Source organism: Anopheles merus, chromosome 3R (assembly GCF_017562075.2).
Source record: "Anopheles merus strain MAF chromosome 3R, AmerM5.1, whole genome shotgun sequence".
In the NCBI taxonomy this organism is placed as follows: Eukaryota; Metazoa; Arthropoda; class Insecta; order Diptera; family Culicidae; genus Anopheles; species Anopheles merus.
The window spans coordinates 30,102,894-30,130,410 of record NC_054084.1 but is presented as its reverse complement, the minus strand read 5'-3'; the positions used below and the strand labels follow the sequence as shown (position 1 = coordinate 30,130,410).

Sequence of the window (27,517 nt, the reverse complement as noted above, 5' to 3'; positions counted from 1 at the left end):
TTTTTATTTTATAACGCTTTGACCCCAAGGACACCTAGGCTAGACGCTAGCCAGAAGCGTCATAGAATGGCAAACTCGCAAGAATTCACGTTGCGAGCGAGCGTAATAAGGATGTAACAGCTTTTCACTGCAATACTCCAATAGCAATAACTTCCCCCGGTTGTGCACCCCTTGCACGTGCAACAATTTCTAATAATACCATGGGAGGTCCTCACGTTGCAGAACATCCACTGCTGTCCCGCTGTTGGGGGCACGACCACAATTGATGATCTTTTTTCCGCTTTCCCTTTTTAAAGCGCATTCTTCGCACGGCCACAATAATGCACCAACCACCAAAGTTCTTCGTTGTGCACCTTTGCTGTATGATATTATGACGCTAATGGTGGAAGGCACAAGCCACTAGCTCGTTCTGTTCTGTGCCTGCTTCTTCCTGCTACCTTTATCTTCCTGACCGCTTTTATTTATGAAGCACATTGAAGCCAGGAACACTGCGTACGCACAAAAACACGGCACTGGTGATGGTGGCAAAAAGTATTCGGTGTCTCGAACATGGCAACAAAACATGCAGTAAGTTATGCAAATGCATGCCGCCTGGATCTGGATCTAAAGCTCAAGCTCCGGGACATTGGGCATCCTTTGGAGATTGGTGGAGAAACGGGCGTGTGCGCGCGCGCGCGCGCCAGATGTATAAATTGCCCCGCGATTCGGACAGCTCTCCTGACTGATTACTTAGCGTAGTAGGGGTGGGTTCGGGAGAAGGTGAAGCTACAGAATCGTGAAGCAGAGTGCTACGAACGCAACGTTGATTTTTGATTGCAATCGTGAGTGCGAAGAACGCATCCATCTGCATTTGCACGCCTGTCGAACTGGCCGTAGTGTTCGTAGTGCACAATGTTGCCATTGCTCTGGATTATAGGTAGACGGGGGTTACGCACTTGCAAGAGAATTCAATATGTTGTTCTTGAGGGCGATTTTTACTCGCTAGTAGCAGGAGCATCTATTTCTCTTGTACGACACAATCATATTTACTTGCTTTCGATTAAACCGACACGGAGAGGCTATTTTTAGTGCCGAGAGAATAACGATAAATTCAAGCTACAGCCTGTAATGGACAATATTTCGTGTCACGGATCCATAAATCACACCGTTGTGCAGCGGAGAGGAGCGATAATAATGCTTTATCCAGTCTCTACGATGCCTGCACTGGGGAGAGAGCCGGTGCCCTTTTTTATCGTCATTTAATACAGTCCACCTGTGTGTATGGGTGTGGCGGTCAGGCAGTATGTGGACAGCATAAAATAGCACTGGCACATCATTTTTTACCGTCGCGAAAGCGATTTCTACGCAATGTTCTGACCAGTTTTTGTACTCTGGGCGTATCTATGAAGGGGATTTATACTTAGATGTTACATATTTCAGCTATGGTTTCATTCATTATAAGATCCGACAGTGACTCTAATTCTCTTAGATTGATATGTTTGAAATAAGTTTTCAAGATTCTGATTTTGATTATATCATTAATGAGGATTAATATTGTTGAATTATCATACTCTCCAGAACATTTTTCGTAGTTGAATTGAATTACCATGTTATCCCATGAAGCTCTAAAGTGAAGCAAAAGACATATAACACTCAAGATCAGATAACTCATTAGTGATCTTGTAGTGATTGGTAGGTCAATAACTGATGTTGAGTATAAAACACACACAAAAAAATCGCTCATTTTAATGCTCTGGATTGGAATTAGGTTTTTAGTAATTCAAAAGATGTCTCAATATTTTGAGAATTTTGTCAATTAATATCAATATACGTCCAGAATTCCACGTGCGCTTGTCCGAATGTCTACCTCTGTAGTTACATTAATTTAAGGACTATATAAAGTTTCTCCCATTCATAGCATCCCGGTTTCATTCTGCTCGATCTCCGACCGAACTTCATCCTGACCATAACCTGCCCCAATAGCAACCATATTGCACTCACAATGCATCCCAGCTGGGTCCAGCTTTTGGGAACCATTCGCTGCCGAGGGTTTAGCATCGCGTCCGTAGCATCTACCACTGAACCCATCCCGCCGGTCGGTCGGTTTATTGCAGGACAAAATTGATTTGTCGACGTCCTGGGAATGTTTACACCCAGAGCCCGGTCCGAGTGAAACGTTGCAGCCAGTCCGCCTCCATACATATAGCCCCCACAATGATTTATGGGAACAACACCGGAAAGCTAACATACACACTCTCTTTCTCCCTCTCTGAGGACGCGCTGGATATTGAGAGCTCTTCTTCTAGTGCTACGCTTGTACCACGCTCCAATTGTCCACCGTGTTGGTCCGAAGGATCGAACCCGTCCAACGCGAGGACGGGAAAGGGATTGGAAGGAGCAATCGAAACGATAAATATTTATTTCATTTCGTCCAGTGATTCCGCTGACGTGCGATGAATTTCTCAAAAGGAAGCAGGGAGCGAGGGTTGAACAGCTCCCATGTTGCAAGGGGGACGTGTTTGGTACTCGCGAACCGTGCGTACATCCTTGATTGTCATTGTTGTTATAATTTATGTTTTCTACTTTTGCGGCAGGCTGGATTGAATTAATAATTCCGAACCGTAAGCAAACACAGGCATTCCTGCTTCCAAGGCAGACTAATTGTCGGTTGATTAATCGCTTCCCTCGCGGCTGGCGCACTGTGGATCCCATCGTCCCCGCGGGCGTTTGGCGGACCGAACTTTCTTGCTCGGTCATCTCCGTCGTCATCTTTCGGCTCAGTCGCATCGCGAGACACACTGCCAACGGATGGATGGATGGATGGGTGCGGTTCATCAGAATCAACTCACTGCACATGGACGCCGCTTGGGAAGTTGCATTAATCCAAGAGCGTAGTTCGTTCCGAGTTCGACACTCGTAACAAGGATAAATAGAGATCACGCCCGTGGCCACCGCTGCAAGTACGCTCATTGATGGTCCAAGCGCTTAACTTATCGACCCGATCTGAAGCCTACTTTTAATTCAAAAGCACTTAAATCTACAATTCAGAACGCTGGCAATAATGTTATTTTGCTTTTTGCATCCTCCAGTTCTTCCAGCATGCTGCTAGAATGGCTCGTCTGCCATCCGCCAACGAACGGCTGCTCCAGACGACTGGCCCTTTCGCACACAGCTCAACACGGGACCAGCGCAATGGACATGCACGGCTCTCCATAATCAACTGCGTCTAGGGCGACACGTTACTGCTCGTCTCGTGCTCGTCTCGTTACTGCGCGGGCGACAGTGATCAATTGCGCAAAGGCAGGGCGGGCGTGTCTGACAAATCAGGCGCACCGGCGCAGGGCGATTGTGGAAGGAGCGCAACACCCCATCCCCAAAGCGTGAGTAATGATGCAGGGGAATTTTTAATGCTAAATTTGCAAGACATGTGGCTGCTGCCTGCGCTGGTGGATGATTTATGAAACGGTGTGAAGCTATTTGGGTATGTTTTTCTCTCTCTCTTTTTTGTTTTTTGTTGGCTGTTGTGAGCGAATTTTTACAAGCGAATTATTCCACTAAACACTCAACCCTATCTCCAGTGCGCGTGCGATCAGGCCCAGGCAGGATCGCGTATTCTAACAAGATCGCTTGATCGTCTGGCATCGTCTGGCACGATTAAGTTGTCGTGCAACTCAATCCACGACTGTGACGAAAATAGCCACACCAGACACGCATAGTTTAATGGATTTGTTGCGTTTGTTCGGCTGCAACACGCATCGAGTCTATTCGCAATGGGCAAAAGGGAACGAGGATGCGAAGGAAGAAAAGGGATTCCGCACGATGGTGATTCTCAAGATAAACGAGTCTACTTGAACAGCAATCACAAGACAATTGAATATCTCTGTTTTATCGGCCTACACTTCATGTCGGATAATATCTGCCCCAGCATATCAGCCTTGCTAATTACATTCGCGTGTAATCTATCACGAGGATCAAGGTGTAGTACGCGTTTTATACAAAAAAAGAACGATTAAAAGAAGGTTAATGATAAATAGGAAATCTACCCCCATCACGTCACTGCCAATTACACGCGTGACAAAACGCCTGAAATCATGCAATCCTCTTAACATGATAGCATTATTAATGTTGATCAATAAATCAGATGTTAAATTTAATCTCTTGCCGGTTAAGTAAGTACTATGCTTTTTATTACAGTCATTCTATAATTATCTTGTATAACAATATGGTTATTCCTTATCTATCTTCCTCTCTTGTTATCTGTTTTTTTTCTATATCCTTTTATCTTTATCATTTTTTTCTCATTCTTCATCATTTAACAACCTTTTATAAAAAAAAACCGATCGAATTTCGCTTAATTGACATGGAATTTCACAACAAAAGGAGTTATTTAGAGTTTTAATTAGAATTTATTACATCGTTTTGTACTGAATAAACATTCTAACTAAGAAGATTGATTTACTGTCAAAACAAAGAACGAAAAAATGGAAAAACGTTATTGCCACAACTCGAAAATTGGTTAACTAAAGGCAGAATTTGACATAATTAGTCCAAAACTGAAGACCTAAGGTGTGACATAGTGGTTGAGTGAAAATACACATTAAACTGTTGTGTTTATATTGTGTAAAACTAGGGGAAAATAATTATCAAATCGATTTCAAAGGTTCTACTTGATAAGCAGTTACGTTTATCCATTGGTGAATACAATGACCTATCGTGGAATAATTTTTTGAATATATATTTCAGCTTGTTTATACCCAAATGTATGGTAGAAAATAAATTTCCTTCCCATTTTCATGTTCTAGTCATGTAGGAAGAATAATTCACGTATCACGTTTAATTTCTGCAGCCTGCAAAACATTATTGCCAGCGATGAAACGCCTTTAAAACCCGTGAAATGCAGCCTCCCTTTTTTTTTTGCTCGGCATATTCTAGTCGCGCGTCCAACTGCTTTGCTGTTGTTCCATCTGAGTCCCCCAGTCCGGCAACGCAGCTGACGACAATACTGGCTTCCCCAGGGGGAGGGTTGGGAAGCTATCTCGGGAAAACTACCATTTAATGGATTCCATTTCACCAGAATCCGGCGGGTGCTGATGGACCGGACTCACGATCCATCATCGCCACTTCACTGAACACTTTCCAACTCCACCGGCGCGGACCGGTTCGCCCGGCGATGCCGAGCGATTATTTGAGTGCGTTGAAAGCCGGCACGCACAGTCCCTTCCCCGTCTTTCCCCATTCCCGCCAGGCTGACCAGCTTCAAGAACTTAACGGATGGCAAAAATTTATCATCGCCAACCTAACGGCCGGTTTGCGCGCGGCATTCATCGTTGGCAAATGAATTTCCAACCGTCAACATCGTCATCGCGCGAACCTGCAAACCTGCGGACTGTGGAGCGTTTCGTCAGCGTCCTTCGTCCCTTAAAAGCGGTGGAGAGTGTTTTTCTCGATCGCTCGAAGACTGGGCGAAAAATCGCTTTCTCTGTTTACTCCAAGTACTGTGCACAATCCGTTCGAGTGCGCCAAAGGCTGAGAGGATCAGAGGTTCCAGGTAGTGCTTTCGCGGAAATATTGCAGTGGCTCTAGTAAATTAATTCCTTTAGGGAGTAAACATTTTCTCTTGCACTGTTGAGTGAAGGGAAAATTTAATTTACTTAATTAATTGGATAGCGGAGCAGGTTAATCCCTTCAAATTAGCAGCTTTCACCGGTCGGTACAAAGATGTCTTGGTGGCAAAGCCATCGATCAAAGTCGGTGGTGGAATTCGAGAGCAGGAACATTGATGTGCAGGATAGCGTTGAAAATTCGATGCAGAAAATATGCTTAAAGCAAGAGCATTTGTTTTTAAAGGTAAATATTTTACTCAGCTCAACATAGTTTGAATGCTTGCCAGCACTTGATCCTTCGCTCCATGCGCTCGAGAAAGCGTGCGGCTGAACGGAATGCTTGAACTACTTGAAATTATTTTACCTACCTCCGACCTCCGACCTGCACCAGCGATGGAAAAAGGAAACATAAATTTTCCGCACCGGCGGAAACCTTGGCGACCCATATCGTTGTTCCCGCCAGGACAATAAATAAACTCCAGCGCCGAGCGGAGAATATATTACTCCACCATTACACACCGCAGTGGCGAGATGCAACGGCCCGGGAAAGATGCAGCCGAATCGTCCTGTGGCTCGTCGTCGTCGTCGGGATGCGCACGAAGGATGCACGACGCTAGTGAACCATATTTCGCCCCACCCCACGTGCCTGGTGAAAGTAACGAGCGCAAAGAGCAGACAGCTCGAACGAACTTTTGTCCTTTCGAGTGAAATTGTGTAATTTGTTTACTGTAAAAATAACGCACCATCGCAGGCCGGTGTGCCGCGTACTGCACGTACGAGCGTTTCGTTCTGCTTCACTTCACCCGTCAGCATGCAAATCAAACTGATGGCCCTGGTCTGGTTGGGTTCGTTACTTAAATGCGTGACTAAAAGAGGCGCTCCATTGTAGTCGTTGCGCGGCGGGAGGTCACTGTTAGAGCGCAGAACAATTGAATTTAATTCAAGTGCTTTGGCAAAATGAACGGAACGGGGGGCTGCATTTGACAGTGTTGGTTCCAAGGCATGCCAAGAGTCAGAACAGCAGCAGTTGATGGAATTCTGTCAGCGTAATGTAATTTTCGCTGCACTGAATCAGCGAATTGCATTATCGGGTGCAATTGTTGATCTTGCGCAAAGTTTGCTTTCATCAAGCATACACATACTGGTTGTTGGTGGAAACTGGATCATACTATTAGGTTAAAGATGAATGTAAATTAGTTAGGAAAATTTAATTAAGGAAACTTTTCTCGTTTATCATTCGTCAGTTTTTATTGAAATTGTAAAACATAGGGTTTGTGTCGATCGAGCAATTTTTCCACGATTTTATAATATTGCAAGACATAAAACCCTTTCATCCAAAATGGCAAGCAGAAATATAAGGGTCAACAAGGTGAAATAAATAATGAAAACGGTTGATTTTAATTACAACAAAAAAAAACTGATTCACACCTTTCCAGTCCTCAGCTTCCGGGGCTAGTTACAGCCGTAACATAATTACTTCTTCAGCAGAGGAAGAAGCATTACAGCGCGCTGAGGGCAGGTTTTAATTATTCAAAGATAAATGCCTACCACTTTATGGTTGGGGGATGAACTTGGGCCGCAGTTTTTCTTCGCTCCCTGCTGCAAACAAAATCATATTAAAATAAATGACTTTTTTTTCAGCCTCCTTTTTTGTTACCCTTTCTGATGTTTACACCTTTCCGGCTACACCGGCATTGCTGACTTTGAGCAATGTCCCGTCAGAGCAGAGCGTGTGCGTGTGTGTGTGTGTGTATGTAGCGCTCTTTTGAGGTGTCCATTCTTCACACTTTTTGACACTTAACTAATTTGCAAGTACAAAAAAAAAATGCAAACGAATCACCTCCGTGACGGGTAACAAATTGTCACGCTGCACGCGTTCGGATCGTGTGATGCAATTCCCTCCAAACGCTGCCCTCTGGTGGTGATTCATCATAAATCATATTCTCACGTGCAACGAGCTAGCTGCTAATCACTCACACTCAGGCGAGTCAGTTGTGCACCCGGAGTGCATCGCTGCTATGCTCAAGCCACCATATACAAACCGTGCTCGAGCGGAGCGCCTAAGCGATCCTGTTTAAGTGTGGTCGTTTCAATTAAAACGTCCATTAACTTCGCTTTTTCACCTTGGGGGGGAGAGTGGGCATGATGGTCCATTTAGTAACCGGAACGGACACCACTCAACAACTTTAGCACTGAACACACGGCGCTTTGCAAGGTGATGTGCAAAAAGACGGGACGCCTAAAAGTGTTGCCATTGCGTGAAGGATGTTTGCGATTGAACGAGGCAAAAACCTCCTCCAAAGAAGTGACTTTAACAGATCAATGAGAAGAAAACGCTACTTTAAATCGGTGACCTTCGGCAACACTGAAAGTGCGCTGCTGTTGACAATTAATTTACAGTACGCGCTTTGCTACTACGCGGCTTCACATTCGGCACCCGGCACATGGGGCACATTGAAACGTCACCGCGAAACGTACCATTTATTGAATGAATTTGATTTATTTCTGCTTCATTCGCTTCCCAGTAAGCGAGCGCCAGCACTCCATCATAAAGCCGACATCATGCTTAAGTACCTCCATTAATTAGGGTTGATTTATCGGGGCCATATCGGGGGAGCACGGGCGCCCGTTTATCCGCCATCCGCCATCGTTTTACTTATCGCACAGCATTCCATTCTTTTTGGAGAAAGCATTCTACTAAGTTTGCCTTTCTGTATTCTCTGGTCTATGTCCCTCTCTCTCTCTCTCCTGTACAGTGCGCGCAGGGCGTTTGGAGTGAGAGTTTAGATAGGTAATTATATCGAAAGACATACAAAAAACATGATCAAACCAGCTGGCACTACCGCCAGTGCAGTCCAATCTGCCTTGGCTGCGAGATGTGTTTAGAGGGGAAATTAATGTATACCACTTAGAAAAGTATTCCTGCCCCTGCCTCCCCTGTGGTTGGGTTTGATGCAGTTGGTCCTTCACTCCGAGTCCGGGTGAAGCAGTTCGATAAGAATGCACTCAAACCCATATGTACTTCCTGCTTCGATAAGTTTGAAACGGGAGAGAAATGGAGAGAAAACATTCCAGCTTAATTCGCTCCAAAAATGGGACGTTTGTTGGGGGGTAAAGATTTAAAGTTCTTAATTACAAGCTGTACAAGTTTGCGGGATAAGATAGAGAAAACAATGTTAACAATGCTTAAATAAATGAGCCAATGGAAGAGCAAGTTGGTCGCAATGTATTTTGTACAGGATGAGTTCTAATGTAATGTGCAGGAAAGCGAACAAATGGTGTATTGTGTAGATGTCCGGGTCGCTATATAGACGGAGAAGTATCAAGTCTACTTTCCTTTCACTGACGAAGTGGATATAATGGCTTACGTTGAACAAAACATGTCAAGATCAAGTTTTTGGTGTACAAGTCCTTGCATCTTCAATACTAAAGATCTTCTTCCCTGTCGTTCTTTTATAATGATTGAAAAACATAAATCATTTTCTGAATGTGACACTCAAGACAAATAAGGGCAAATCATAAGGGCAAATAAGGCACACAATCACCGATTATTGTGGAGAAGTTTTCTCCACAGCAGACATTCCCTCAGTTCCTCCATTTCATCATAATATGAATACAAAACACCCGCATATATGTGTATTTCCGCAGTAATCGCAATCCCACATCTGGATATTGATGGGGGAGAGAAACTTTCACTTCACTTTGCTTTATTGTTCTTAACCGGCTCGGAATGCTCAGATTGAAGTATTTATTTCTCCAGCTCAAACTCAAACAATGCCCCCAAAACTCTGCTGTCTGTTGCGATGCTAATGCCATCGAACGAGGCAACCAATGAATGGTTCATCAGAATCTTCAGGCAGATGGTCTGCAAATGCAATCACTACAGCTTCCAGCAGCTCCGATGTTCTGATTATCGCTCCCATCTCCCTTGCATTTGCTGTCTATTCTGACAGTTGTATGTCTGTCTGTCTGTACACAGACACACATACAGAGACACTGACCAACCTGCATCGAGACAGGATTATGCTGCTCCTACTAATCACCCGCTCTTCACGTCACTCTCAGCTCAAGCAATCACGCCAAAGGATTTCGAGCGAGTGCAAAAAATATGGCCGAGCTTTTCCCAGATAGGAGCTTTTCCATCCCCGTGCCCCTATGAAAACACCCCTATTTGTGTGTGTGTGTGTGTGTGTGTGTGTGTGTGTGTGTGTGTGTGTGTGTGTGTGTGTGTGTGTGTGTGTGGTGTGTGTGTGTGTGTGTGTGTGTGTGTGTGTGTGTGTGTGTGTGTGGTGTGTGTGTGTGTGTGTGTGTGTGTGTGTGTGTGTGTGTGTGTGTGTGTGTGTGTGTGTGTGTGTGTGTGTGTGTGTGTGTGTGTGTGTGTGTGTTCCGTATGGTATAGGGTTTCTTTCACCATTTGCCCCGATAGGAACCAAATCTGATAATACGTATGGACTGGCACGTACACCGTAGTCTAGGGTACGGTACACCGAGGCCAGAGACCGGGAAGTTCACCAGTCAGCTTATGATAATTTCATGCGAACCTGTCTGGGCAAAAATTGGACGGTACCGTCTGGGTGAGCTATTTATTTGGCTCTTTTCTTCCTCGCTGCTATTCCTGCTCTTTTCTTCGAATAGGAAACCTATCACATTCTAAACCGAACGGGTGCGGGAAAAGGATGATGAGAAGCTATCTGGATTGACTGCTTGCCGAATCTTCACACATCGGAAACGTGTTGCCAGCTGGAAGTTGGGAGGGGAAACGGAACGGCTCGCCTTCCCATTTGGAGGAAAAGGTTTCAGCATTCAGCCGTATGCTACCACACCCATACCATGGTGTGCTGTTTCGTAGTAGGCCATTTTCGGTCAAAGGATCAAAATGGACTGGCATGACATGCCGAAGGAAAACCATAGACTGGAACGCACGGAAAAAGGTCCCCACACTCCCACTGTGTCCGTTTCTTGAAGGAGCTCTGCTGGTGACCCTTTCTTGACAGAATGTTACCATGCGTGGGCACCGGATGCAAGGCTTGTTTATGGTTATTAATAGATTATTAAAGGAAAATGTTTGCAGCTGGGTTACAATTCTTCAACCTTAGCAAGGAGGTGGTACGGGGTTGCAGGTTGTTCTTATGAATCTGTAACCATTCCAAGCCCCCTAACTTTAAACACATAACTCGCTACGGAGACACAAATTCTTGATATGGACAGGCTCAGGTGTGTAAGATCATGATCTTGAAAATATCTCTGTATTTTATTGCAAAAGACATCTTCGGACATTCTAACGGAGCTGTTCCAAGAAGCGTAATAATAACGGTATCTTCTTATGGTTATTTTCAAATGACCTTGAAAGATATTCAGAGCAATACACAACAAGATCTTGGGCTAGGGAAGGATGCTTTATGTTGACATCGTGCGTAAAATGGACAGCATGAAAGAGCTGCTTAAGAATCTTACACCATGTTTTCTGGGAAGCACAGCTTAGTGTCTGTACGGTGAACCTTGATATAAACTAAATATTTGAGGGAAACTTTTCTTAGAGAAACTAACGAGTTACAGTGGAGCATTCAAGTGTTGAAATATGCCATCTTTTGACGTCAGCATCAAATTATAGCTTAGAAAACCCAGGTAATATTTAGGTGAAACAGATGATTTTGAAGAATCTGCAGATTGCAGAGACTTTACAGTACACCAACAATTCAAGGTTGAAAGGACAAGCATTGTACAATTGATCCAACTTATTCATTCAAACCACCACAAACAAAAGTTCTTCCCAATAGTAAAAAAAAGATTATTCAATAAGATCTCTTCAGCACCGAAAATCGATAAACTTCTCCGCCGAGCTTTGTCCAATACTCTCCCCGCCAAAACCATAATCCAACCAAGTACCAGGAAAAGGGACCACCAAAACACTACCTAACTCTTATCTTCAATCTGCTGCAGCTTTTTCCTTCCCAACGACAGCATGAAAAGCCAGCAGGCGCTACGCAACACACCTTCATGGCGGGCGGCCGGGGGAAGATGTCAGGAAGTCGGCCTCCGTTCGTGTCGTTGTAATTTATGTGACAAGATTACATGCCCGCATAGAAAGATAATTTATTAATTGGTTCAATCGCCAATGCAAAGCAAAAAAAAACAGAACCCCAGCTTGTGGCCCTGTTTTGAGGTGAAAGTGTTTTGGCGATCGGTGTGACGCGATGAGTGTTTAGGTGACGCGAAACGCGTTTAGAATCGTGATATCATGCTCGTGGCCGGTGGGAATGGAAACTAATCGCTGTATGTTGTGCACCACGATCGCAAGCTTTGCTCACGTGTTTGTGAGACAAAATGGGAATAATGTATGGTCAGGTTTCCCACTTTACAGCACGATCGTTTTGCAAACGAACCGTTGCCGACGGTGCAAGCCGTAGGCTCTTTGATAGCAGGAACCAACGATCATGCGTTTCAAAATGCGTTATTAATTGCGCCTGACATTGGGTGCTAAGCGCAGTTTAAGTCGTCAATGGTGTGCTTTCATCGTGATAGTGGTCCACAGCAGATCGGATCGGTTGTATCAGATTTCAGCATTTAGCTTTAAAGTAATACACACATTTCAGCGAAGTTAAATTGTAACAGAGTAGCTGGGTGGTGAATGATTGATTGGAAAAGGGAAATAGGCGCTAATATACTCAGCCACTTACCATAAACTTGCCGCTAGTGGCCAGGGCTGCCATCGTGGTCTTGTCCAGTCCGGTTGGGCCCAGATTGCGATGTTTGTTCAGGCCTAGCACATACTCTGTCCGGTCCATCATGGTGGTCGTCGCCGTCGTCGGTCGTCCGTTTGCAATCGCGAGCGTCACGGAGGTGGCAAACATTTGTGTCGGAATTTACAAACCGGGGGAGATAGAGAAGACAGCTTTGAGGAGCTTCGTGAGACACGCGTTCGTTGCACTTGATTCACAACCTTTTTTTTACTCGTTTGAGGAAATAAGGACCGGAAAAAACAGCGATCGATGTGGAGAAGGGAACGGAAAGAGGACTTGCAATTGCAAACTTCAGGAAATTGCGTGCGTGTGTGTCGTCTCCCTTCACAGCATCACAGAACCGTCCAGTTCTCGGGGCTTGGATGACGGCAACAAAAATCATTCACAGCGATGATGTTAAACTATTGCGAGGTTATGACCGTGCACTGGATCGTGATGGAGTACTGGGAGGAAACACCAAAATTTGGAATGACCACACAGACACACAAAAACACACTTGGAACCGAACCTTACACCTTTCGTTTCGAACCGGCGATTCGTTTGCGGCAATAATATCACATTTTCACAGCAATTATTTTAACCTTTCCACGCCTATGGTGCGATCGAATTCATCGTGCTAATACTTTGTCACTCATTGCCACCACCAACACTTCCAACACTGCTTGCCCCTGTGCTTGGTGCTACAGACCTGACGTACTGCAAAGAAAGGTGTGAATAAAAGTAAGACAATCAAATAATTCTACTAACATCAAAAAAGGATGGCTTTAAAATGGAAGGATTTAAAAAAAATGTCTTTAAAAATATTGCACATATGCTCGAAAAATATGTCCTTTTCCTAATGAAAACACTTCAAGAGCACTGAAATAACACACTGAGCACGAAGAAGCTACGCTATCGCTTAAAACTCGCACGCCCTGGCACACTGGCAAGAAAACGGCCCAAAAAACTTTTCCATTTACTCCGCACAACACGCCTCCTGTCCCGCAACTTTATGGAGCTGCAGTGAAAGCGACCCTGCGTGGAAAAAATCGAGGTTTTCACCGTCACCATTTCCACGTACACTACACTCTGCCAATCCACTTCCACGTTGCCCACTGATGCTGTCAAAGGTTTCAAAATTTCGCAGTGTATTGATTTTCACTCGGACATTCTGCGACACTTTCACCACCGTCATATTAGCAAAAAAGACAACACTTCTTCCTCGGATGGAGTTTGTTGTCTTGTATGTGTGTGTGTGTTTAGTGGAAAATGTTGTTTTCCCTTCGCCTTTTTTTTGTATGTTCCTCGTTACTACAACAACTTTGAGCTGTTGGAATTATTGTTCCAAACCACGTACCGGGAGCGACACGACACGAAGCCCCATACGTGCCGCTGTAAAACATACACATACACACATATTTGTACTGCAGTAAACGTCAAATGGCAATGTGGCACTTGTCTCGTTCTACAGCTCTTCCTCGATGGCAAGAAGCCTTGCCTGTGGTCTGTGTGTATCATTTTCATAACTTTATGAAGCCCTCTTGCTTTTCCCTCACAGTGCGATAGTTTTCGTTGCCACTTTTGAACAAGTCACTCGACTCCTAAGTTCCTTCCTTCCGAATGGTTCGGTGTCGTTGTTTTTTGGTTTCACTTTTCTTTCGATAATATTTTGCAATCCTCGGCAATGGTTTGGTGCAAAAGAGAAAAAAAAGCAAGAAAGAAAAACTATCTGATTACTACTGAACGCTTTCAGTGCTCGGGGCTCCACACCGTCACAGGGCAGGAGCAAGTTTTTCCATTGCCGTGATTGTTTTCTTTTCAATCTTGACGCCCGCCGTCGTCTCGTCGGTGGATTTAATTTAACCGTGCTCAGCCAACGGTTGTTCGTTGACCTTCTCGCGCCAAAGCGGTTCGCAAAGGACTGCCGAAGGTCAAAAATAGGTAAATCTTCATTAGCATCGAAATAGAGCCCTTTTGGATGTTGTTATCTCCGACCGGTTGGACGTTCGAGAGCTGGCTGAACTACTGGCTGCTTGAAGTGCTTCCAACGTCCAGACTACGTGTTTCGTGTTTGAGTGAAGAGTCGGTGCGAAAAAATGAAAAGAAATATGCAAAAACCGAACCTGTACAAACCTCAATGGTGATGAAGTGCTGTTGCGTCAAAAGGTTCTCGGTTTGGCTCGGGGCAAAAGAATGATTACAATTTTGAAAAAGCCTGAGCCAGCCGCTGTTTGATCTTGTCGGGAGCGCGTGGTGGTGGACTACTGGTGGTACTGCTGGGATGGGATTTCATAATTTATGTAGTTTGACAAAATGAGCTTTCAGGTCGTGCGATTGAACCATTCCATAAATAGCACACCGTTGTCACGGGGCAAATGGAGGAGTAATAATGTCTTGACAGTATTTTTGAGTTAGCGCAGAAGTGAAGATTCATCTATTTTTGGAGAATTTAAGAATTTCAGCGTTGAATTCAGTGGGTGCAATGAAGTGTTTCAAGTGAACAAGATCATCATAAACAATAGCTGTTTATAAGGCATTTTTCCAAAAAAAACGTTACTTTTTTTATTTATTTAAATTCCACGTTGTGTTCTTTCTTCTTCTTGCAATTTCCAGTATGACGCTAAATGTCTGCCCCAAAACCCGATCGTCCCACGCAACCTTCCAAGACTCAGACATTTTCAAGAACCGGGTTACGGCAGGCTTTAAAGCTTTCATCGATCTAATTGAGCCGCTCAGTTTGGCGCCTGGTGCAGTCACACAGTACTGCAAATTATGAAATTATCCTCAACAACGTCGCATTTAAAAGAATCGTTTCGTACCGTCCATCTTCCCTTTTTCATACGATTCAATTGCAATCCACACACCGAGTAATATTTTAATTACTCCCCTGTTGTTTTTTTGCTCTCCCCTTCTACGGTGCACTGCGCTTTTGCTGCACTGACTGTGCCACTCTCAAGCGACGCTCATTACTGTGAGGCTTTTAAATTTTATTTCCTTTTTGGTATTGCTTTATTTGTGCGTCAGGCGGCGGAGATGGAACAATTGGTGGCGGCAGAGTCGCTTTTATGGCGCCCCACCAGCAAATAAACCGTCAACGCTTCAAATCTTATCCGGTGCGGCACCACCACGATCGATATTGGATGTGCGAGCAGATTCAAAACGCTGTACTGTAATGTTTGTTATCCAAACAAACCGTTTTGTGCAATGAGTCTAGTGATGTGCATACTGAATCAAGCTGAGCAAATGAGTGAGTTGGGATTAAATCATTGTGAAGAGATTCAACTGTCTGCACCAACTAGTAGCCTTTTAATAATTAATTTAATTGAGTTAAATTACTATTATCCTCAGTGATTTAGTGCTTTATGCAAACAAGCAACTTACTCTTGATGAAATAAATCATTTGTGAGATAAATAACTCCTGTGATAGGTAAATTTAAATTCATTCAACTCGCCAAGCCGAGCGATAACTCATTCAAAACGAATTTAATGATTCATGAGTAAAATAAACTCTATTGAAATTAATTTCGATGTGTAATCCAACTCTTGATTGAAAAGCAACACTTTCACATTGAATTGAATCACTCTTGTGTGTTATGATTCTCTCTAGCCCGATTCATAACTCACTTGAATAGATTCAATTCAATCGTGAATTAAAATACACTTTCAACGTCATTTCACTCTCAACATAAACTATGCAACCCGCCATGCTAGCTCATCCACTTTGCTTGAATCCACTGAACTAATGAGCAGTTATTCCCATCACTGCTTAAACCCGTGCTACGTCAGGTAGTACTGATGCGGTGCAATTAGCGAGACAAACATTAAATCCAGTCTAATCGTAAAACGGTAATGATTTAATTTAAAGAACACTGGAAAAACTAGCATGACGCGTTCTAAAACGTGAGTCGTTCTTGTATCGCCTTAGAAGGTTTGAATTGTTCATTAGCTGCTTTAATAATAGTTATTACCTTGCTTGCACAGCATTCAATCGTGCGCAGCATTCAAACTGTACCGCAATTTTCTTGTGTGACTTCATCTCATACTGCTCCTCCAACATAAACATTGTTGCAAATTGGTCGCCCTTTTTTCTTTCCATGCTGTGTTTATCTTTGCGATAACATTTATTAATTAAAAATCGATCGCTGTCGGTTTCAATCAGCCCGATAATGGTAATGCCTCTGCCAAAGGTGTGAACCAAAAAGCACATCCCATAAAACGCCCCAATCGATTAGCGATTAACTGTACACACCGTTCACTGACACCGTTATGCAGGGGGAAAAGGTTGAGCGCTTGTTTGCATTACGCCACCACCATCTAAACGGCTACCTTTGCTTGGTAAAAGATGAGCTGTTTGCTACCAGCGGGAAGAAATCGCACACGATTAAAGCTATTTCCCTTCACGCATAGAAACAGGGACTGCAACACCATTGATCATAACCGATCCTGGGAGAAGAGGGAAAAAACGCGGGAACGGTAAAAAACTAATCCATACACACTAACCTACGCAGAGGGCGAGCTGTCCAAGCCGATCGTGCCGTAACATAAATAATACAGCAACACCTCGCCACCCCACACGCGGCACGGTAACACGCCGCCCATTGCGATCCTTCCCCCCCTGAGGGCTATGCAATCAGCATCGCGGTGGTCTCACGATCGTTCGGGAGGCGCTTCTTTTCGCTACGCTCTGCAAGATTCTGCGGCAGCAAACTTTTAACACCAAACCGCCCATTTCATTGCGATTGATTTAAGCCTCGGTGGCTCGCTGCTTGCACTGTGGTCTGGCCACATTCTAGCGAGTGCAAAACCACAGCAAAGCCGCAAGCAGCGGCTTCGGGAAGGGAAATATGCCGGTTAGGCCGCAAATTGTGATCATTTGCCACAAAGTATCTGTGTCCGATTGGGACGGTCCGCCATCCAGTCCCGCCATCCCGCAGGCAATGTATCGGATTAAGCGCTCGGTTTGCAGCAGGAGCAGACGGTACGGGAGAAGCTAATTTCGATAATTCGAAACGGTGCCGGTCATTTTTCGCACCAGTATCTGCAGGCAGAGCGGTTGCGTTGGCGAAATGGCGAGCGCTGGCGAGGTGCTCTCTTGGGGCAGGCAAGATTTATCAGTTGACAGTTACGTCATTTGCCATAATCGTTTCTTAGTGGTTTATGAATGGATTGAATTTAAATGGTCATGCGCTTCCGTGTACCCGGTTAACTGCAGCAACCGTGTGAAATGTGACAAATCGTGTCGTTTTGCAGTCGTGCAGCAGTGGGGATTTTGCAGTTGAAATATGCCCCCGGTGTAAACCGTTTTGAAGTGTGAACGATTGTTTTTTTTTTTTTTGCAGTTCGAAAAGCGTGGGATTAGGTTGTGCTAGGTAGGTGGAAGTCAGTGTTTGGACAATGAATTTTAAATAAAATGATTGCCACCCAGAACGCAAGGCGATTTCGAAATGAAAACCAATATAATACCGTCTTTTTTGTGTCATTCTTGCTTGTGGCTGATGTAGGATAATATGCCAATTGTTGCACTCTATCCAATTATTGCACACTGCGTATAAATTGTTGTTTTTCCACATATTTACAAAACTTTGATAGGAGCTAGCATTTTTCCTTTCATCTTGAGCATTTTATCCGCATACTCCACTATTTATTTTTTTAAATAGCACTTTTTCGATTTTTTAAGCCCAAATGAAAAATTTTCGTCTCATTTCGATCAAAACGAATAATTTTTTTTAGCTAGATTACTAAGAATGGTGCCTCACAAAATAAAGTTTATTTCGTCCTGTGCGATTAGCATGTGGCAGCAGCTGCATGTTCGTTACTTATTTTCCAGAATTCCGGCATGAACCAAAGACAAACGCATAATGTCACAGCGTTTAGTATTGTCCTAAACACTATTCGATAGAGAAAAAAAACCAGTTTAGGGCTCTTTTTCATCGGTTTCAGTGTATTGGAAAGTGTGCAATAATTGGGTTCAAAGAGTGCAATAATAAAATTTAGAGTTTTTGTAAGAGTGCAACAATTGGGTTTTAGATTAGATTAGAAAATCAGTATTTCTGGCTATTGTTCATTATTTTTATCCCTAAACTACAAACTATAATTCAAACAATAATTATGTATACTAGGCACGCATAACATGCATATTGTGATTTTATCCTTCAGAAACATATAAATTACGCAGACTGTTCCCTTAAGCGAGCAACAATTGCAACAAAATTACCCTAAAGGTTATATTTTCAATATCCACATAAGTCATTACTTCTGCAGTTAGTAAGAAAAGTAAATGGTCATGTTAATAATTTTTTAAGATTTCAATAAAACTCAAAGAATTGTGTTGAAAATTATATTTGCTATGCTTCAAGAGAGGATTATAAGTGGTTCATATGGGATTTGATACATGCCACTATGATAGCGACACTATAAAGCATGGACGTCTGTCATTTAAACCAACACTGCGTTGAATACTTTTCACGTTAAATTGTTATACTGATTCGTGCTTAACGAAATCATTGTAAGTCATTTGGAATTGAAGATTTCCTCCTTTATTTTGGACCACGTTTCTGTCAAAGAAAAAAATAATTCAAACATCAAACTTAATGAATTTAATAAGCTTATTTTTATTTTATGACATGACTTCAGCTGTTCAAGGAACATCTTTCCGTACATCCGTATCTTCCGTTTGAAGACAATCACCGTAGAAAACATGAAAATTGTTGTTGCAATCTTTTGAGGCGACAATTAATTATGAAATTCTAAAGTATGAAAATATGTTAGTGTTCTTCAACCATTATCGGTAAATTTATCCTTTTCATCAACAACATGCTTATTCACTTTATAGCAATTATTTTGGTAGGGATAATGAAATTATCATCCCAACATAATCCTCATTTATTGCAAAAGGACTGGCACTTCAGTAGGCCGGGTATGATACATGACGACCTATTCACAATGCCAACTTAGAACAGCCTAGACGCAAGAAAACATCAAAACACGCACAAAAAAATAAATAAACAAAAGATAAACATCTCACAACTTCAATCAACCCGTCCGCCTGGTGCCATCATGTCCCAGCCAAACGCTCCATACGTGCCAGTGCCAGATTATTAAGATTTCGCTTTGGTCTGAAATCGTTTTGAGAATGAGTGGGAGACACAACGAAATCCTTCCCCAGGCACACGCGTATGGAGAAACTTTCCTTTCTACCCCCCCGTGACACATTTATCAAACGTCTTTATTTGGCAGCTGTTACAGCGAAATTGTTTCTCTTTTTTTGCGGTTGGGTAAACTCGGTGGCCGTTTTACATGTTCCATGTGCCCTGGAGAAAGAATACTACAATTTGTCTATGGGTTATGGTTACACCGGAGTCCGCGCAACACCTGAGAGCGCGGTCTATTTGGTACGCACGCAGTGTATGAAAAAAGGGGTCCGTTTGTTTCGCTACCAGATTTGACTATTTATTTTTATTCCCTTCCCGCCATGATTGGGGCACGGGGCAAACGATTGTTACACCGAGCTAGGTAGGTGCTCCTTCACGGCGGGGATAAAACTCCTTTCTCCAAGAAGCAAAGGATGTGAGGGGCGAAATTTACGACATCCTCCCGTGGTCGTTGTGTGAAGCTCTGCAAACGTAGCATTAAAGTTCTGCTAAGCTCTTTCATCTCTCCCTCAATCCACCACTCCAAAACCAACCAACCTTCCGGTACGGAGTACTAAGGTTCTGCGTGTGTCGTATATAGCCCACGCCTCCCAACGTTTGAGAAGTTTTGGGCCGCAGCAGCGGGAAAAACTGCCACATTTGCCCCTTTCGTTTCAGCAAACGAAAACTAAATAAAAGCTCAGCTGTGTTTATGTTTCGTGTTGTCCTTCCCGACAGCGGCTTTGGAGTGTATCTTTTCCCGGCAGCCCCCGAGCTTCCGGTTACGAGCTTGGCTGTCTGTGTGCACTTCGGAGCAGCGTTAGAACCACCACGTAACCACCAAGACGTAACCACAACTTCTGTTTAATATTAGCATAAAGATAACGATCACTCTCTTCCTTCTTCTCTTTGCGCTCAGCCCCCTATTCTCTCTCTCTCTCTCTCTCTCTCTCTCTCTCTCTCTGTCGCTCACACTCGTTCCCTTGATCCATTTTTCGCTTGGGTTATCTGGTGTTTGCGTCGAAGAGCGTTGGCCCTGCTACGTGTAGGCACGGCGAACGGCTTAGCAGAAAGCGCCATTTTTCTTGTGCCAACCAAAGCAACACAACACCCTGCCTTGCTTTTCTTAGTTTCTTCGCATCCTCCCCCATCCACCCGTGGGATGTCCTTGTATAAAATTCATATCCTTCCGGTTGTGTTTCAGGACGTCCGATTCATTTGAGCCACAGCTCCCGTTTGCCAGGCTAGGGCTGTCGCGTTTGCTTGCTTTCCTTCTTGCTTGGAGTTTATGTACCTTGTGCCCATCCCTGGGACGGTGAGGACACGGCCCCGTAACCGCAACCGGGAAAGAATGCACAACACAACACCCCGGGATATCTTCGGATATCCTTATGGCGTCTTCAAAGACTTTCCGATCAAAGCTTACTCGCGTGGCTGGCTTTCTTTTGTTATCTTTCACGTGTCGTTCGGGGCGCGCTCATTACTATTCGGGGCAACATTGATGACGGGGGGGGGGGGGGGGTCATTGAGCATAATAGGTGTAATAACCGGGCGAGAAAATTGCTTGGTTGTCGCCGGGGTTGGGCGTTAGCTGAAGAAAATTGCCTCCGTTAAGAGGGATAGTTGTAGTTGGGGGAAAATCTATTTAAAACTATTTTTATGATGAAATGCCTGAGAGAGTCTTTTCTATTGAAAGGCACTATTAGTTTGAATTAGGTCCACGAAAATGAATATTGAAAACATTGAAAAGCAAACTAAAACAAGAATAAAGAAACATAGTTACATCATACGACTTCCTCAAAACGATTTCATAACCTATACGATCCCGGGAAGCTTTCAAAACGTTCCATCAAAAGTACATCCAAAGGTCATTGGGAGAGCGCACACAACGTTTCCGCTCGCTGTCGGATGTGCTTGCGTAACGGGCTGTGGTGTTACACATCAGTCAGTTCTTGCCAGCCAGAAACAATATCATTCCCATTTCCCCAAGGAACCATCGATACCAGTTTACCAAGCATCAAGAGTAGAAACATCAGAATTGACGATCCCCTCTCTCAACCACTCGACAAATAGCGCTGACGGCAAAAAACCTTCCTCTTTTTGCTCCCACGACCAACGACCAACCTATCGTTCAGGTGCTGCGTGTGTGCGTTTTTTCCTCCATTGAAACAAAAACGGTGGAAAACATTTTCAACCAACAACAACAACAGCAACGGTAAGAATGAAACGTACCGGATATTCCCATGCGGAAACTGATACTAACGAGCCCGAAAGCATAGGAACACAGCTCGCTCCGGCGAGCTAACAAGCGAAACAGTCACAATTGAGCCGAGTCAACGTGTCCGCACAAGGGAGTGGGAGTGGAAAAAAAAACACCAACCAGCAACAACAACAACAGGAGCAGTAGGATGAAAACCCATCAAGTAAAATGTAGTGTAAAAGGTGCTCAGGCTTTACTGGTTGGTTACAACGAAAAAAAAAAGAGCTCTCATTACACATGAAGCCTATGTGGCATTCCGGCTCCCGTTCGGCGAACATCGTTCCGTCCTTGAGAATGAAAACCCACGAGTTTTGGTACGGGTGGGCCAGGTGCTTACTCAACTATCGGCACGGCAACGTCATTGCGCTCTCGAAAGCAATGGGGAATGACTGTGGGAATTCGAACGAAGAAAAAAAAAAGAAGAAGAAGCGGTACTACAATGCTCGGTTGAGAACTTTTGCACTGCAGATGAAACAGAAGGTAGGTAAAAACACTCAGGCACTCGGGGAAAGCTCTTGGGTGAAACGGTTTCTGGTTTAAAACGTTGTTTCACCCATTCTCCGCGTGCAGAGTTTTGCATCGATGGAGACAAATTGAACGTTGAAAGAGAGGGGTTTTCCCCGATGATCTGGCATTGAATATAAGGTCTTTTTTGTTTAGAAATCCTTTTTAAATGCTCGATGTTTGGGGTGCTTCACAGGACCTATAAAATAGGTCAAACACTGTAAGTGGATTTAGTTTTTATTACATTTCAATGTTGTTAAATCTGTTCTTGCAATGTGTTCATTCCTTCTTTTTCTTTTGGCTCAACAACCGTTGCCGGCCAAGGCCTGCCTGTACCACTTGTGGGCTTGGCTTTCAGTGACTTATTGATTCCTCCCATAGCAGGATAGTCAGTCCTACGTATGGCGGCACGTTCCATGCGGGGCTTGAACCCGTGACGAGCATGTTGTTAAGTCGTTCGAGTTGACGACTGTACCACAAGTCCAACTTAGAGAATGATTCACTTGTGAATCATAAACATTGCTTAAAACTGCTCTACTACTGCTCCATTTGCTACTGTTTCACTGTAGATGGCGCCACAGTAAAAATAAGTAGTGGCATCCCTCAATTACGTAACATTTCGAGGGAAATAGAGAAAGTTCCCAACGTTACTATTTGCAACATAGGGTAGAGAGATAGGTTCTGAATACTTTCAAATATATCACGTAGCGAATACAATTTCTACAAAAACTAGCCTCAGGTTTTTAGCCTAGATTATATGTACACAAACGATAATCCGTGGCCAGCTCGATCAGTTTAGCTCATGAAATTGAAATTGAGTTTTGTCTTTTGATGAAACATAAATATTTTGTAATGAAAGGCTAAAAACTACTTAGATCGACAGTTTAAAATTTATTTAAATTATCTAAACTAGGGTAAACGTACCTATAGTGGTGCTAGTACCAATAGTGGTGGTATTGCACTAAAATGCGTCTCATACGATAAATTAACAGTAGTTACGTTATCTACGATAGTGTGAAATGTTCTCTAGCCTTTTACAAAGAATTTAAAAATGAAATGGGGCCATTCCGTTTCTTTGTGACCGAAAAATCCATTATTTTGTGAAAGGTATCAACATTTTTCCAAAATCCTTAGGATTTCATAACGATACTCATATTTTTGTTAACGTTCTAAATTACCACATAACAACGCAATTATTAGTTTTTTAACATAATTGTTATCAAATGATATTATTTAATTCTAATTCATTGGCTTTTGACCATATTTACGTATTTTTAAGTGTTTTTTACGATAGTGCCATTATAGGTACACCAAACAGGTATGTTCCTATAGTGGTCCTAGTTCTAAAATCAATAAAAAACAGGTAATCATAGATTTTTTTCGACGACATTTTGACATGTCGTACTGTTTTCATTAAAATAAGCAACAAAAATGAGTTTTCTGTAAGTAATTTACCAAACAAAGGCCAAAATTCGCTTATTTGGCTAAGTGAAAAATCGATTTCAAATCAAGCAAACTCTTCTGGGTATGGGTTAACGACAGGTGTTATTCAGTACTTAAGTCAACATTTTCATCACCCTAATTCATACATTTTTTACGATCAAATTACGAAAGAAATCATTATTATGGCAGTGATTCCTGCTATTCACACGAAAACAGCTTCAAAACTAAGTTTCATTGATTCACACTGTTTTGAGGCATTTTTGTTTAGCACCACTATAGGAACACAATACGACGACTATAGGAACCATACAACCATTATAGGTACAACGAAGCAATCACAAAAATATGTATTTTTTCGCAAATTTTTTGTGTTTCATGGTAAAAATGGTTGTGATTGCGAAGATAAAACATATTCCAACTGTTATGTGTTAAAATATTCAGAAATTGTTCTTCCTGACATTTTAAATCCATTAAAATACGCCTGTACCACCACAAATTGCACCACTATTGGTGCATCTACCCTAATTGGAAACAGAAAAATGAAAACCAAACAATTTTAAAATGTATTTTTTAACGCAAAAGGTGAAATGAACTAAAGTGATTGATGATGAATATGGTTCCACGAACAGGATGAAAATATAAGCTTCTTGGCTAGAAAAAGGAGTGAATAATATATATTTTATGGAAATTTTTATTAATAAGTTGTCCGATCTCTTGCCTTATTCCCCTGGTCATCTGATCAAGATTCTAGCTTTACATTTTAGATTGTTAGGGAAGAGGATAGTAATTTAAGTATGCTTCGAATCATCAATTCAGAATTTATGCATTGTAAAGGTAAACTTAAACAAACTCCACTTTCTCAATTGAATACATTCGCCAAAATGACATATTAAAGTGCATTTATCGTACCATTTCACTATAAGGTTAGATTACATTTTCAAACTCACTCAATTTTGGTTCATTTCCGTAAATAAAAAGTCACAGAAAGCCCACAAAAACACAATCTTCTGCTCCATTCCCCATTATGAGCATCCAAAACCCACATTCTACTGCACGCTCCATTCGCGCCGGCTATAAACCATCCTTGCGGAATTTAAGCAAAACAGTACTGGTTTTTGTAAAGCAAAACAAAAAACATCCTCACACATAAACCTTTCTCGCCCCACAACACACGCGATACACTTTTTGGGTGGAAATATCATCTCATATTACGATCCCCAAAGCTCCTGCATCACCAGCACCATGCGAGCGGTGGCGGCAATACCAAGGCCTCCAAATGTGTGCACGGAAAAGTCACAATCTCTCCCACAATCAAAACAAAACCCTTCGCGCAATACCTTTTCCCTTTCCGCCAGAGCCCAGAGCGAACGTTAAAAAGTGCCCCGAATGTTTTTGCTTATTTATGGAGATTAACTTTTTTCCATCCCCAACGGGTGGGGGGGGGGGGGTTTCAACACTACACGACTTCCAACACTGTGCATTCTTGGGCGAGATCTGTGTGTGTGTGTATGATAGTGAAACGTATAGCTCGGTGGTAATATTTAATTTCCCCGAGATAAACCAGGTCCTGGCGGGTTTAACTGTTCGCTCAAAACTCTTGCTTTCAAAAAGGATAAAGTGAGGAGCGAGCAGGCAGCGCTTACGCAACGTAACCGGAAGTGGCAACATTCCTACCGAAATGAGAGGTTCCTTGGACAGAGCGATACGGATGAAGAAGCAGCAGTGTTTGCATACTGTGTGCTCGTGTGTGGTGAAATGAAACATAAATCCCGCAGTCCCGCGTGGCAAATACCGCCACAAGCCACAATGCGCCTCCTTTCGGTTTTGTGTGGTTACCAAGCGGGGAGGAACAGGGGCTCAAAGTTACTGATTAATTTTGCGCAAAGCGCTCCAAAAAGTCGACGGAATTAGATTTTCGAGCAGAAATTAAAGCTTTTTGCCCTCGTTTGAGCTCAGAAGAAATCTAAGCTCAACTCATTTGACTCATTCTGCTTCGACCAAGATGTCGACTTGTATCACCTTTGCGAAAAGGCAACCCAATAACAACCGATTCCTAAGGTGGCATGGAAACATCTAAGACAGAAACAACATCAGACAAACAGGGGCAAGGTGGGAATGTGACAATTGAGAAATTTAATAATGAATTTATTCTCTAGACACGCCAACACAGCGCCGCCGCCGCTGGTGTCCTTAATGAGCGAGCCGCTCAGGAGCGGGAACGCACGAGCATCAGGACGAGTGCCCTAAAGTTTTGGCACACACGCACAAGAACCAGCGAGAAGAAAAAGCAACATTAGCAGCAGTAGAAGCAGCATTTAGTTTAATTAAAAAACTCCATTTTCGGTAAGGCTTTGCCTTCAAGATGGCAGCTTTTCGAGCTTGCCGAACTGGTGCAGTGCGCACTTCGGCATCATCGGGCACTGCTAACGTTGGAGTGAAAATGTGTGTGTGTGTGTGCTTTAGTTTTCGTTTATGATGTGCGCTTGTAGCGTGCGATTAGATAACGTGATGACGATGGTTTGTGTATTTGAAGGGGATTTTGCTGAGATGATTCTTTCTTGGCTATTGGTTTCGTAATATAAAGTATGAGAACTTAAGCAGTAGTCGGCTGCACGATCATAGAGTATTTTAATGAAATAAGAATAATCCAAAAATATATTATGCCCACTTTGCTGTGTGGATTGCATACATCTAGGCATCAAAAATGGTTCAAGTAAGCAAACTGATGGAAATGTGCGTCAAAAGCAACTTTAAAGTTACACTTGGAATAGTTACTACATTCAGATTAAATTTTCAACACAACAATCTGCCCCAAACACATGTTCACATGTTTCCTATATCGATCGATGACAAATGAACTCCAACAATGCTTTTTGTTAATGGCACGCAATCTACAATCCATTCGAATGCACTTTGCGTGGTCGATGCAATTTTCTATTCAATAATGGATAACCCTGACCGATCCCCATGAGCACTGGCCAGCTGATTGAAATGGATAATACACAGCACGAACAATAAACGAACTCTGATAAGTACAGGGTGTACAAACCACAGCGACACACAAAAAGGGAAGCAATGAAAAGCTCAAGCTTGTTTATCCTTTGCTAAACGACAGGTCGATGTCCCATTTTCCTTAGGTCACCAAATGACCATCATCATTTCAGTGGTTTGCGGCGTTTGAAAGGCATGGTCATTGTTATTTTTTTCACCCCTCTCTATTGTGTTCGTTCCAGAGAGGTACGAAGAGATGGTAATATCAGTATAGCCTTTTAAGGGAATTCATTCAGTGCTTTTGCTGGTCTCCTCGCACCGATATTCGTTACCCGATAGGTAACGGAAAATCTTTAATTTATTTTACCAAGAAAAAAACCACATCCTGCGAACAAATAAACCTACCTTTAGTGAGCCGCTTTAGCGCTGTCGGTGGGAAAGGAACACTAGATAATCTACTATAAAAAAGCGATCTTTCGATCGGCAAGGCTTTGCCCCCCTTTCCCTGGCCAAATGTATGCCAAAATGGCTGTCCCATTCAGTCGTCCACTGTGTAAGTTTTCTATCTGCTCCCTTTTTTAAGAGTTAAAAATGAAAAAAAAAACGAAAGGCATGTTCAAAATGAGAAACAAAAGAATCTAGCCCTGTCCCTTTTGGAAATTGTTGCCAACACAAAACGAAAAACCTGCCCAAAAATCTATGCGAAGCCATTGGAGTTCATTCAACGAATAGGAGCAAACAAAAAAAAACCCCTCCTCTCCGGGGTCCAGTCCAAATTTTTGCAGCTCGAAGGCTGGAAAACCTTGCCCAAGAATTCAATTATTATTCCATTTTAAGATGTCTTACCATCGATTCCGTTTCGCACATGTACCCCGGGACGGTTTCGGG

General features: G+C 43.0%; 1 protein-coding gene across 1 annotated transcript in view; it reads right to left on the bottom strand.

Annotated features, from left to right (window-relative positions):
- LOC121595555 overlaps nt 1-27,517 on the bottom strand; it is a 108,413-nt gene that overhangs the window by 65,977 nt on the left and 14,919 nt on the right. Inside the window, exon 2 of the mRNA XM_041919601.1 lies at nt 12,260-13,018. Coding sequence (XP_041775535.1) covers nt 12,260-12,433 — 174 coding nt within the window. The 5' untranslated portion in view covers nt 12,434-13,018. The remainder of the gene's footprint in view (nt 1-12,259; nt 13,019-27,517) is intronic.